Source organism: Athene noctua, chromosome 2 (genome assembly GCF_965140245.1).
Source record: "Athene noctua chromosome 2, bAthNoc1.hap1.1, whole genome shotgun sequence".
Lineage (NCBI taxonomy): Eukaryota > Metazoa > Chordata > Aves > Strigiformes > Strigidae > Athene > Athene noctua.
The window spans coordinates 136,070,092-136,083,195 of NC_134038.1; the positions used below are offsets into that span (position 1 = coordinate 136,070,092).

General features: G+C 33.9%; 1 protein-coding gene across 3 annotated transcripts in view; it reads right to left on the reverse strand.

The window, feature by feature from the left end:
- The window catches only part of SNX13 (sorting nexin 13), a 76,814-nt gene that overhangs the window by 11,744 nt on the left and 51,966 nt on the right, over window positions 1-13,104 (reverse strand). For 2 of the 3 annotated variants that reach the window (XM_074900370.1, XM_074900372.1), the window contains exons 14-20: window positions 12,931-13,035; window positions 11,270-11,402; window positions 10,562-10,599; window positions 5,942-6,011; window positions 3,830-4,002; window positions 1,645-1,752; window positions 649-759 (exon numbers count right to left, since the gene is read on the reverse strand). In XM_074900370.1, the coding sequence (XP_074756471.1) occupies window positions 649-759; window positions 1,645-1,752; window positions 3,830-4,002; window positions 5,942-6,011; window positions 10,562-10,599; window positions 11,270-11,402; window positions 12,931-13,035 (738 nt within the window). The remainder of the gene's footprint in view (window positions 1-648; window positions 760-1,644; window positions 1,753-3,829; window positions 4,003-5,941; window positions 6,012-10,561; window positions 10,600-11,269; window positions 11,403-12,930; window positions 13,036-13,104) is intronic. The other variant, XM_074900371.1, reaches the window with a different exon arrangement.

The following is a 13,104-nucleotide window of genomic DNA, read 5'->3' on the forward strand; positions in this document are numbered from 1 at the left end:
AGAACAACAACTTGAAGTAACAATACAGTTAAAGATGCTTTTTATATCAGAATCACTAGAAGTTTAGAATTAGCTATATTTGCAAAGCAGATGCCCACACAAACTGGTCAACTGAACAATCACTTGTCTGAAGAGAGTTCTGGTGGCTTAAAAAGAATTCACAACTCAGAGCTCTGAATTTGACCAATGACTGGTTACAACAGCTAAATACGTAACAGCTGCTTGTGAAGGAAAATGCATTTCATCTTTTGGGCTGAAGAGTGGAGAGCATGGTAACAGTAGCAAATACAGAGTAAAGAACTGAAAAAAGAAATTAGCAGGAATAAGACTACGAAAAAAGTCACAGATATCTGACAAAGTAACTTTCAATGAACACACTTTTCAAGTAGTCTTGGTGCAATACACTGTGTCTGATTTCAAAATTTGATTTCTTTGTCATACAAATAAATGTACCCGTTATAAAAATGGTAAATTTTTGGTTCTATATGTCCCCGCATATTTTGCCACTCAAAGTATTAAAGCAACTCACTTGCAAGTTGTTTTGAAAGTGCTATATAGCTGCTCAATATCAGTTCAACATCTCTGTTTAATGAAATCATTTCACTAATGAACACTCTGAAGTTCCACGACAGCGCAAAATATTCTTACCTTCCGTGCAAAATCCCCCTTCCCTTTGCTGTATGCTTTGTTCTCCAGGAAGTCATACACATAATGGGCTAAAGCTGGAGAAGCCTTCATCATTTCAGGATTTAACAAGAGCTGAATAAAATAATTTTTAAAAGATGCTTTTTAATAGATAATGAAAAAGCCATACCATTCAGCTGAGTAGAAGTTTACTATGCACCAAGACACTACAACTTGCAATGTATTTTCTCATTCATTCTCTAAATTTTATTCTAATATTACTCCTCTCAAGATGGAGTCAACATACTTCTTGTTAATTCCCATAATTTTGACTAGTATGTTAATTATAGCATCTCACAGAAAAATACACAACTTTATGACCACTCAAATGGCTTCTAAATCTCCAAGAAAAAACTAAAAACCTGTGACTGAAAAAAATACCACTACTAAAAATGGGGCATATATCTCACAAAGGAAAAATATTAGTGCTCTAAAATAGAACAATCATATTGCACTGTGTTTTATTAATCTTGATTATTTATTGTTAACATGTCCATTGATTTGGTCAATGTATTTTAGTGTTAAATGACCCAAAAATCCCTTGAAGTAGGACAACTAAATTCCTTTACTTCGGCTGATAGAGGCCATATCTGAGTGGAGCAGCTGTGTGGTTGTGCTACACCACTAGAGCAGGCGTCACACTAATCCTTATGCAACAGCATAAGAAAAAGTTACCACAAACATGAGTGTGACAGAAGAAAATTAAGTGGCATAGAGCTCAAAACCAGCACATCTGAAACCTCACCAGATGAGAGGAGCTGGGACAGAAGCAGCTGAGAATAAACCAAAACAGCAAAGAAAAGGCAAACTTATTAGATAATAGAAAGTTCTTAGGGTATACTGTTTAGGACTATACACCACCTAGAACAACTTTTTTTTGCTGCTAGCATGCTAACAAATTTCTGCCTCAGAAAAAGGAACTGCAACCTAGAACACAATCAGAAAAACCTAACAGCTTACCTGCAAATATGCATTTAAATCTTTTTTCCTCTTTTCCAAAAATTCTCTGTCCATATTGTTAAATGTCTTTTTGCCAGGAAGTTTCAGTATATTTGCAAGGTTTTCAAACTAGAAGAAAGAAAATTTTTTGTGTGTTTTCAAAAGAGTTTCAAATCACCATATAAGCTCAGAAATAATAGGGGTCATTATATTCACCTATTCTCATCTACCATGTAACACCTGACAAATAATTTCTGCATCAAGCTCAGAACTCAAATCCCTTGAAGAAACTGAAATGAAAGGTAGGTTGTCAAGAACAAATGCACAAAAATTCACATGAGACTGCCAAGAGCAAAATTTCATTTCTGAACACATGATACTTCTGAATACAGACTAGTAGAGTGTGCAAATTATTCCTGTCATTGCATGGCTCAAAAAGGTTTAGGCTCAAGATTTATAATTATTATTTGTGCAAACGTTAGTAGGGTTATGCGACTACAACAAGAGAACTTGCGAATTTTTCTGAAACATCTTCCCTTTCCTCTCCTGATCAAACCTACTGCAGAAGTGATACTTGTATCTAAATAGAAACGATGTAATGAAAAAACAGTATTTTATATATAGATAACTAGTGCAAATAGTATTTATTAAATTACTGACTAAGGAAACTGGTGTGAATCTATTCAATACTTTAAGGAAAAAAGTGCATACAGATATTATGCACAGCTAAATTGAATTCCATTTTGGATCAAGTACCTATTTTCTGTGAAAAGATAAAAAATAAACTCTGACCTTCCTATTAATTTTAAATAAAATATTCTAATTTTTACTCTTAACATGTTTTGTCAACAAAAAGGTCTCGGACAAGCACACAAGAAGGGTGCTCAGTGTATCAGTGACATTCCTATGCCCATAAACTCTATAGGAATGTCTATTTTATCGTCAAAGCAAAATTGTTGAGAGTTTCTGAGATGCTACAATGAAGCACAGCAATTGCTTTACTTTTTGCAGTCTTAATGTTGGAGGACAACATTTCCATCTTCTGCAAATTCAAGAACTCAGATTTAGCAAGAAATTTCTGAGCTTTCATATTTTGAAAATTTCTGCTTCTGCTGTTTTTTTTCTAGTCATTTACTAGTAGGTCAGTTTTAAATGACTGCCCCATATCAGCAGAATATTAACTCATCATAAGGTCAGGGAACCTATACCTGTTTCAACAGGTCAGGGATTCTTCAAAACAGTGAATTAATTAAAAAAAAATCCATTTGAAGAGGAGTTCAAAAACTGGTATTTCAAATTTAATGACAGCTTGCTAAGATAATCAGAAATTCACAGGAAAGTCAAAATTTGCTTATAATTAACACAAATATTCAACTTTGCTTTTTTAATAGAGCCTTTACCACTTTTATTACTGCTGTGACTTTATGATGCTAACCTACTTGCACAGAATTTATTCTCTAGGCCTCTCTATTAATAACAGGGTAAAGGGATGTAATCCAACACTTCTGACTAGTTCAAAGGTTATGCAGTCAAATCAGACTTCTCCAAAGGCTTGGGTTTAAAAGTGTTTCACCCTCCTCTTTTAAAAGCACTGCGTTTTCGACACTTTTTCATGTCAGCAGGTTCTACTCTGTACCAGCTGGTGAATTACAAGTCTCTATTTTTTCTTCTTTCATTTTAGGAGGTTTACGAGTCTGAGAACACAAGAACAGCAATAAAAGGCAGATTGTCTAGCAATATACTGAACTGCCAACAGCTGTCCCTTCTGAGACCCCACCAATCCTTAACATTTCACTTAAAACCTAAATACCCATTTCCCAAGTTCAGTTTTTATTTCTTAATCTCTGTGACAAAGATAACAAATGAAATATGCCACTGTTTGAGACCAATAGCACTTCCATACAAACATTTTAAAGTAAAATTAAGCAAAGGGGAGGGTAGGGGGAAAAGCTTTCTAAAGTTCCATTTCCTTTTGTTAGAGCAATTATATAGCCATCAGATACTAAACTATATAAATGTGCACCTGTAAACTGCTCAGTACAAATAATGTATAAATGGTTAAAAAAGTACACCTTAATGGAAAATAATGTAGTGTTGTAACTGCACATCTTAAGTCACTTTGAGAACGCCACTGCTCATACCGTATCATCACAGAGAAAAAGCACCTTTCAAAGAAACCTTAGAATATTTTTGTGAGATTAATTACCTGCTCAGTGATCCTCATGTGAAAGTCATGGAAGTCACTGTAGCGTCTATATGTCTTCCATGTCTCTTCACTGTTTGGACTTCGCCGATGGACTGTGATAGCATACAGGGCGTATGTCTTGCCATGGTCATTACACACTCCTGCCACAGCATATGGGTCATAGTCAGCATAGACTAGTAGTTTAAAAACAAAAATAAAAAAGGAACAAACAGAAAGAAGGAAGACGAAAGGACACAAACGTGAAGTGAAGAAATGTCTGGAATGACAGACCTGAGAGACAAAAATGGACATGCAAACAGAAGAGTAAGCCATCCCTTTATCTAAACCACTATATAGCCGATACCCTCCAGAAACTTACCACGTAAACTTAAATATAGCGATTAAGCAGACTTAAAGTTAGACAAGTTTCACCAACATTCCAAAAAAAAAAAAAAAAAAAAAAGGCTTCAACTTAAGTGAGTAAATATTGTAAAAAAAAAAATTAACCTAAAGAACTCAGGATATGAGTGAAAGACAACTGTGAAACCAGAAGAAATTCCAGTCTGCAAAGTACTCTAACCATATTGCAAAGTTTGTCCATCTAGAAATCTGCAAATACAAAAGACAGTGCTAGCAAGCTGTAACTGTTGTTTTGTTATTAACATCAGCAGTTTGTCAGTAACTATAAGATAAAAAATATCATCCATGCTATTTAAGTCAACAGAAACTATATATACACACGTGTATGTATTCCGTATGTGTGTATACACATATATATATAGTCTGTGTGTTTCATGAAGTCAATTTATAAATGGAAGGAACACGTATGAAAGATAACATAATTACCTTAAATAGAAAAAAACACTTTTGTTCTCCACTGAATATTTAAGTTATGTCATTATTTTCCAAATTATTTTTCAACACAATACAAGGTGAATTCTCAAAGATTATGAAGGAATCTTGTATACACCCCACAAGCACAGTAAGGGGTAGTAATCGGCAGAAGAAAGGAGCCTGTACACAGATACAAGATGCACCTACTGCCTGTAACATCCAGAAAGAAGCAACTTGTATTTCTTGTTCAAACATGAGGTGAAGAGGAAGAAGACATCCAGTTTAATCTTACAATATGAACCTGTATATAACCCCTGGTTCAACTGGAGATTATGAATTCACAGAGTCAATCTGACAGTTATCAATACACACTAATATCAAGACTATAAATTTAACATAATTTGTGGTTCTTACCTTTTCTCTTAGATCAAAACAATGAAAATTCTAAGTTCAATTCAGAAAAAAGTATCACATGCCATTTTAACAAAAAAGCAAAATTGTGATTCTTAACTTTTAAATTTTTCCCCTTCTCTGAGAACTCACTACACGAGACTTGGATTGCACCACGCTCTCCTACTGGATTGGAGTAACAGAGTTTAATTAAAAAGTAGCTGAATTCTTGCTCACGGCTCATGTGTCTGCTATATAAACACATAGATTTAGAAGTCTATTGCATAGTAAAATCTACCCAAAAAAATATCTGAAGATCAATTCACAATTTAATCACCCAGTGCAATCTCATCTAACTAGAATATTTGCAAATAGAACCTGAGAAGTTTTGTTACTTTTACACCCCCAAAAAATTAAATTTATCACGAGGCAAATTTTTTTAAAAGATAACCAAAAAAGCCACCATTGTAAATACTGAAGTCACTACCTTAAATTAAGCTAAGTCAGTAAGGAAGTACAAAATATAGGAGAAAATACTGTAGTAACAGAAGTAAACAGTCAAGAATTAGAATTGTGTGATTAAAAAAAAAGAGATGGCTTTCAGAATTTGTTCTTTAAATAGTTATTAAAATAAATGCTACTCAACATTCAGTTTAATGAATGATTTTCCAGAGAGAGAAAAAGTAATAACAACAACAAAAATGAAATAATACTTTAAGTACAGATATACAGCCTATGACCCACAGCACCAATTCTGTAGGGATTTCCATTACAAGGAATTAATGGGAAATATGAATTAAAATGTATTATGAGGTTAAAAAGTACTAGGATTTCAAAGGCCTGTAATATTAAAAATTCAAAATAAATGGTGAAAAACAAGTAAGCAGCCATCATAACAGATTCACTTACCAGTATCCGAGATGTATGCATGAAGTTGAACCGTCTCATCAGAAGGGACATTTGAAAGGTCATCTAAGGACTGCAGGGAAGGGGAGAGAGGGGAAAAGGAAGAAATGGGGAAGAGAGACTAAGACCACAGATACATCTGAGAGATTCTTTTTGATTTATCTACTTCATTTTCAAACTTTCAGTTCACTACAGTAGTAGAATAGCCTAATGCACCGTAACAATGCAAGAAGTGTTTGTATTAACTCGTTACTAAAGCCTTTCTTTCTTTTACACAGAGTGCAGAGCCCTTCATTTCCCCTACCAGTTTCACATAATTCTGTAATCACTCTAACATATTTGCTGCTTTAATTTTATATCTCAGCTCTAAAAGAAGTACAGCTACAAATAGTCTTTTACTGTGCATTTCAAATAAACAAAAACCCTTCAGACAACTGTGGATACAGATGTTGTATAACAGATCTTTTGGGTTTATCTTTATACCATTCTGTTTCCTTTCAACTGACTCAAAGCACTACACAAAAGTTACAGTGCAGTAAAACCTGAATAATTTCTCTGCTGTATGAAAGAAGCAGCAAGCACTTTTCTCAGAAATGTTTTCTGTCAAAAAATGAACATATACATCCTCAGCTGGCTAATGCCCTGTCTCCCTGTTCAGTAATTATTGGGATCAAAAGCAGCTTAATAGGTCTTTAGAGAAGCTTTGCTATTATTCAAAATTAATACATCTGATTACTAGGACGTAACATAATAAAGCTCTGTAAGATTATTGGATGAAAAACTTGGATATACAACTGAAAGAAATAGAGGATGGGCCACTACACATTTGATCCTAATATTAAATTACGCAGTTACAAAAAAGGATGGAACTACTCAAGCAGTACTCATAGGCACTGAGATCCCAGCTACTTTATATATTTTACCCCCAAATTTCAAAATTCTTTGATAATAAACATTCAGAATAAATATGCAGCTATTGGCTATCTTTTATAATTTAACCAAGCCAGTTTATTAGGAGTTGCCACAAAAACTTACCTAGAATGGGACCTACTAGGTAGCAGTGCTGTAAATGTGTCAAACTAAAACCTCAATATACATCAATCAAGTTTCTAAACTGTTTTCTTAAACATAAACCAATCTTATTACCATCAAAATATATGTTGGACTTGAAAACGTAAATTATTTAAAGACTCTGGTCTTCCCCTTCATCTAAACCTTTATTGGCTCCATGATATCCCAACATAATACCCCACTCCTTCCTTCTCAAGCTCTCTAGAGGGAATGGCTCTTCTACGTCTCAACCACCTTCGTCTCTGCCTAAATATCCACTATGGAAGTCAAGGGAAATATTATTTCTGTTATAAAGTCTAGATACTGAAGAGATGGCATCATTAAAAAGGTCTGAACACATTAACTACACTTTAACATGTAAGAAGTCTCCTAAAAGTCCTATGATACAGCTTGCAGATTTACAGTACAAAAGTCCCAGATTGAAAACAGAATTTTGTGTCTGGGAAAATCTATTTTGCCACTGCATGCTACAGTGCTGAAAGTTCATGTCTGTTCAATAGCAGAACAGATGAATTCATGCAAAAATATTCGGAGGGTAGACATCATCTTTACCTCAAGAGTTTCCTAATCTATACATTACTGGATGCTGGAGAGTATCACCATAAAGTATCACCATAGGTGGACTGTTCCTATAATCTTCATTAGACACTTGCTTTTGGTCATTGCTAGATATAGGGCTAGACTTTCTGTGACCTGATCCATTCTTAAGCAAGTCACCCTTGGACTTGGCAATAACCCTGTAAGGTGTGCTCTATACTGCAGTGTCCAGATTTAGGAGCAGGATATCACCCGAGACTGATGAACAGCAGCCATTTTTGGTAGCTTGGCTAAGTGCCTGATACTCAGAGCTCTAGGATTTTATTATCAGTAAGATGGAAAGGATGTTAGTAAATAAGACAACTACCAGTCAACTGCTCTAGCAATTTGTTTGCTATGAAATACTGACATGAAGGTGCTGTCAGACTTTTTAGAAGGCATCATTATTTCTTGTTTTCCTTCCTCCCCTCCATTGCCACTCTTGACAGTTCAGTTTTCTTCTTGATAACTGAATGCAGTTCATGCTGACATATACTAATGACTGCCAGAAGTTCAACTCGGCCATTTCTGCTGCCATTCAAGGTCTTGAATATGTAACACCTGTGTAACTCCTTCTGTTTACTCAACGCAGAAGTAATACATAAAGCTCACATTATGGATCTGTTTAGATGAAATCTGCAAGGCCATAAATATTCACTGTAGTTTTATACCCACAAAATATGCCCTACTGGTTTAATAAGGTAGATTAACATGTCAAATTAAAAGGCAGAAATTAAAAAGATACTTTTGTAAAGTAACTTTTCGTTAAAACAGTTTTGAGCCTCTCTTCAAAGTCTTAAAATATATTCCTACAGTGGAAGTATAAACTGCAGGTGATGTATTTTGTAATAGAAGCCTTAGGAAACACTCAAATCCTGTGTCAAGGCACTATACAGCAACAATTAATACAAGTAAATGAAATGGCTGAGAGTTGAACAGGTAACAGAAGAGACAGTTTGTATTATGACCTCGTATCTTTGACATTAGGTATATTCACAGGAACATAAGTTAATTTAAAAAAAAAAAAAAAAAAATCACACCACAACCCAATCTTATTTAATACATTGTCATTAGCTAAAGTACAGAAACTCCCTGACCTTTGAAGTAACCTTTCCAAGGTCTATTTTTCTTCATGTAACTGACTAACACAAGGGAGCTAAACTATGTGTACAGAAATTTACTCTTGACATGGAATTCAGCCAGGAAAAACTAATCTACCAGCATTCAAACACCTGTAAAAGCACTGAAAACCTCAAACAATATGGACTACAGAAAGCAAAAGTTCTTCTGCATAAATAGAGCTTCATTACACACTTCTGCTAGAATGTTCTTCACCTTTTATAGAAATAAAAAATGTAGTATTCTGCAAACATCCTTTTCACAACAAAAACAAAATCAAGACTTTGAAGTGTCCCACACAAATACCTATTTGTATTACAACAGTGCTTGATAAAGGCATTAAGATTTGCTAAGCTTAGTTTGGAAACACCACATGAAACTAAGCAGTAGGTAACTGCTAGCCAGGTAAGCCACTGCAATGACCAATCCCCATCCATAAAATGTGATTCTGATAGGTCGGAACATTCTTGGAAAAAGTACTTCAGACATTTGAAAGATCTTCTTAAGAGATGAGTCAATTAAAAGAATCTCTAGTGACATGTTACCAGGATTGTACATAAATTTATAAAAAACATGGCTACATTAAGTCTTCCTTCTGCATCTAACAGGAGCTTGCATAAACTGTATCAGCCGACCACATCCCCTTTTGTTCATATTTCAAAATGTAAACCAAAAGGACAATAGGGGAAAAAAAAAAAAAACCACCTTAGCTTCAAAAAACCCTAAACAAACCAACTATACAAACAAACAATGCCCACAGAGAAACGTGTTTACATTTATGTTAAATGTATTCCTTTACAAAATAAAGGAACTCTACTCCTCTGCATGCGAGCATGATCTAACCAATGCACTGGAACTTCTAAGGAGCTACAACATCTTCCAAGAATGAATTAGAAGGGCCTATGAATCACATAAGCCAGGAAATTGCATGCAGATTGCAAACCTTTCTAAAATGGAAAGATTTGGAAAAATATTCTCATATGCCCAACTGAACCTTGCATACCTTGTGGCTCAGCTACACATAGTCTGAAGAAACAATTAAGAGGGAGAGGAGAAAGTACATCAACAATTTCAGGATTTTTCCTTTTTAAATAACTGTGATTTGATTTTCAGTTTAATACATTTTAAACCTAAATAAGATTTATGTGGGACAGGTTATCTGGAAAAAGTCTGGTAGACATACACGGTTCTCTTAATACTTATGCAACCATTAGTACAAGCAGAAGCATATTTCATATATTCAGGTACATTCATGTAACAAAGAAAAGGTTCTGACAAACTGACCTAATCAAGAACTTCTTTAAAAAAAATACCAAAGACTGAAATTGAAACTGGTCAGATTAGAAAACCTTCATATTCTGATTAAACTCCAAATACTTTTATGTTTCCGTATCAATACCTAACTCAAAAAAAATCAACAACAGTCAACCAATTAAAAAAAAAAATCAAATGTCTCATTTTACAGTCTATTTGAATTTCAAGAGATTTCAGTTTCAACGGATTTGTTTTCATCTATTATCACCTAACTCCAAATTTATGGCTACTTAAAAAATAAACAGAGATAAAAGAAAGTATTTTTTGCATTAACTAAATATAGGTTATTACTGTTTCTGTAAGAAACAATGCAGAATTTCATTAAATAAGGAGGAAAGTACAAAAGAAACAGTTTAATCTTGTAGATTAATTGATACCTTATATATAAATGGATTCAATTTGATTCAAGAGTTTTTTCAGAAATTAAACTGCAGTGAAGCAAAATCTCTAATGTATATCATTTGAACTGCTTTATAGCACTTTCCCTACTATTGGGGGAAAAAAGAAATAGTAATATATTTTTTTAAAAATACAAGCACTTACCAGATTAATGCTGCCGGTAGGAGACCCATTAAAAGATTCTGGGAGCAGTGAGAAAGGGGAAAGTAAAAAACAGGTTAGAAGATTTTCTCCAATGTAGGGCCACACACAAGAAATAAAAATGCAAAGACAAAACATTTTGGAAAATCATGGATAACTGTGGCATTGGACAAAATGTTGCAACCAACTTCAAGTTTCCAATAAAGACTCCTAAAGGAAAATGTATGTAAACCTATACAGCTATAGATACAAAATAAATGCATTCCTTTTTAAGGTTATATCACCATGTGAAATTCTTCATTAAAGGAGTCAGTTTAATAGGTAAAGAATATCTATTAGATTTGTACTTCAGTTAAGGACAAGAATGATTTTAATTGCTTTGAAAAGCCACATTTCCTACGTATTTTCAATTTCCATTTCTGGATGAAGAATATAGTTACATATTAAAACAACCCAACTTGTTGAAAAACCTCAAGTATTTTTTAGTAAAAAAAGAGAATGAGAGTTGCAGACTTGACCAAAAAAAATTTACGTGAGGTTAATAAAATTACTACAGAAAAATAAAAATTTAACTCCTGAAACAATTTACAAAAAAAGCACAAGGAGGAAACATTAATTCAAAATTCAAGATAATACAGGAACTTTTCTTATTTTTATTTTAAAGCAGAAAAAAGAATGGTCCCAGGAAACCCCCTTAGATATAGAGCTCACCTCCTTCACCATCATCTGATCCTCTGAAGCTCGGATCCTTCAGCATATCCAGCTCAGCTAACATACGCACATACAACACATTCTGTTTGAATGAAGGATAGAATCTTTCATCTCGCAGCATCAATTCATACACCTTATTGAAATAAAAATGCCAACCTTAGAAATACTTATTACATTTTTTAATTAATCAGACAAGCTTTCATAAATTCTACTTGACCAATTTGTATCTCTGCATTCTATTATGTGTCTCTGGGTTTCCCTTAAAACCCTAATGAATGTTTATCAAATTTCAATTCAGGCTTACTCTATACAGAAAAGTTATGAGTACTAATTGTGCTAGTAATATAATACAGTCTCAGAAAATATCTCTCTGGTTAGACATTCATGTGTAGGAAGGAAAGTAGCACATCAACTGTAAATGTTTCCTTCCTCTCCTCTTAACCCTTCCAATTGCACTATAAATGTATTAGGTCTTTATCCATTTCACAACAGGTTATCTCCAAGTCCTTGTCTGTTGGTAAACTATAAACATAGACCTGCAAACACTTAAGGGAAGAGGTAAGAAAAGGGAAAGGAAGGAAGGGAAGACACCGCATACTACTTTCCCTGTAAGTTTCCAGTTCAGCCAATACAACCCTACCTCACAAAATTTTAACCACACCATATCAAGAAGTTACCTACATAGCCTGTACAGTGACAGTATATATACATATACACACACATGTATCTATATGTAGTGGGAATGAATTAATAATGTTTGGATATTCATGTCAACTCTAGTATGTTTTAATAATGGTACAAGTGCTATCACCTGGTAATAATGCAAAAAGATTTCATGCATGTCCGAGGAAGTAAATTTCACTTCTAACACATGACAAATTTGTTCTTCAGCAGAAATAAGACCCTTGTAACGTACTTTGAGCAATACAGATTTCACAAGCTGTTTTCATAATTTTTAAATGTGGGCCTTAAGTACTACAGAGTGATTCTAAGTTCTACAGTTCATATCACTAATTTTTAGCATGAATGAGAACATTAACTTAATGACCTAAAATAAAAACCGTTCAGACTAGGTATATAATTTACTGCCAGAATATTAAGGATTCACATTTTTTTTAAAAAAATATATATAAATTAGACTTGAGTGATAAAATCTACATATGCAGGTAGTAAAAAGACTGTTTTATCTTCAGTAATTGCTGCTTCTGAGTGCAACACTGTGCAGGCTTGCAGAAACAGAACAGTTAAATTAACTTCTAGAAAGAGATTATATAATTTAATATGGTAACGTGTTTACATCCACCTTTGAAAAAGGGCTAAAACTGCACCAAAATGGCAGCACTTAGTTATTCTACACAGGCACTTTTCTTAAACTGGTGCATAAACACAACTAATAATTCCATAACTCTAAACTGTGCTTCAAAATTAATTTCATACAGCACACCTGCTCTTTCAGTCTATTCCTTTGAAAGCTATGGGCTATGTATGGCTAATCAGAAGTTGTCAATTTAGAGTATAATTTTCATAGAGTAAGAAAATGTTAAAATAGGTTTTAGGTTTCAGATATTTGAGATCTTTAGTCCTTTTTCAATGGCTGTAGTGACTTTTAATACTCTGTAGCATTAACAGTTCTTATGAAATACAGGATAAATACAGTATACCTTTCTCTGAATGTCATCGAAGATTTCAGGTGTTGGATCCTCATGGTTCAGTGTTTCTGCCAGTTTTGCTACTAAGTTGTCATCAATATTAACTCTTGGAGATGCCTGTCACACAGATCTAAATCAACTTCTGCAGCATAAAAATACGCTTCTATTCTCACAAATAAAATCCAA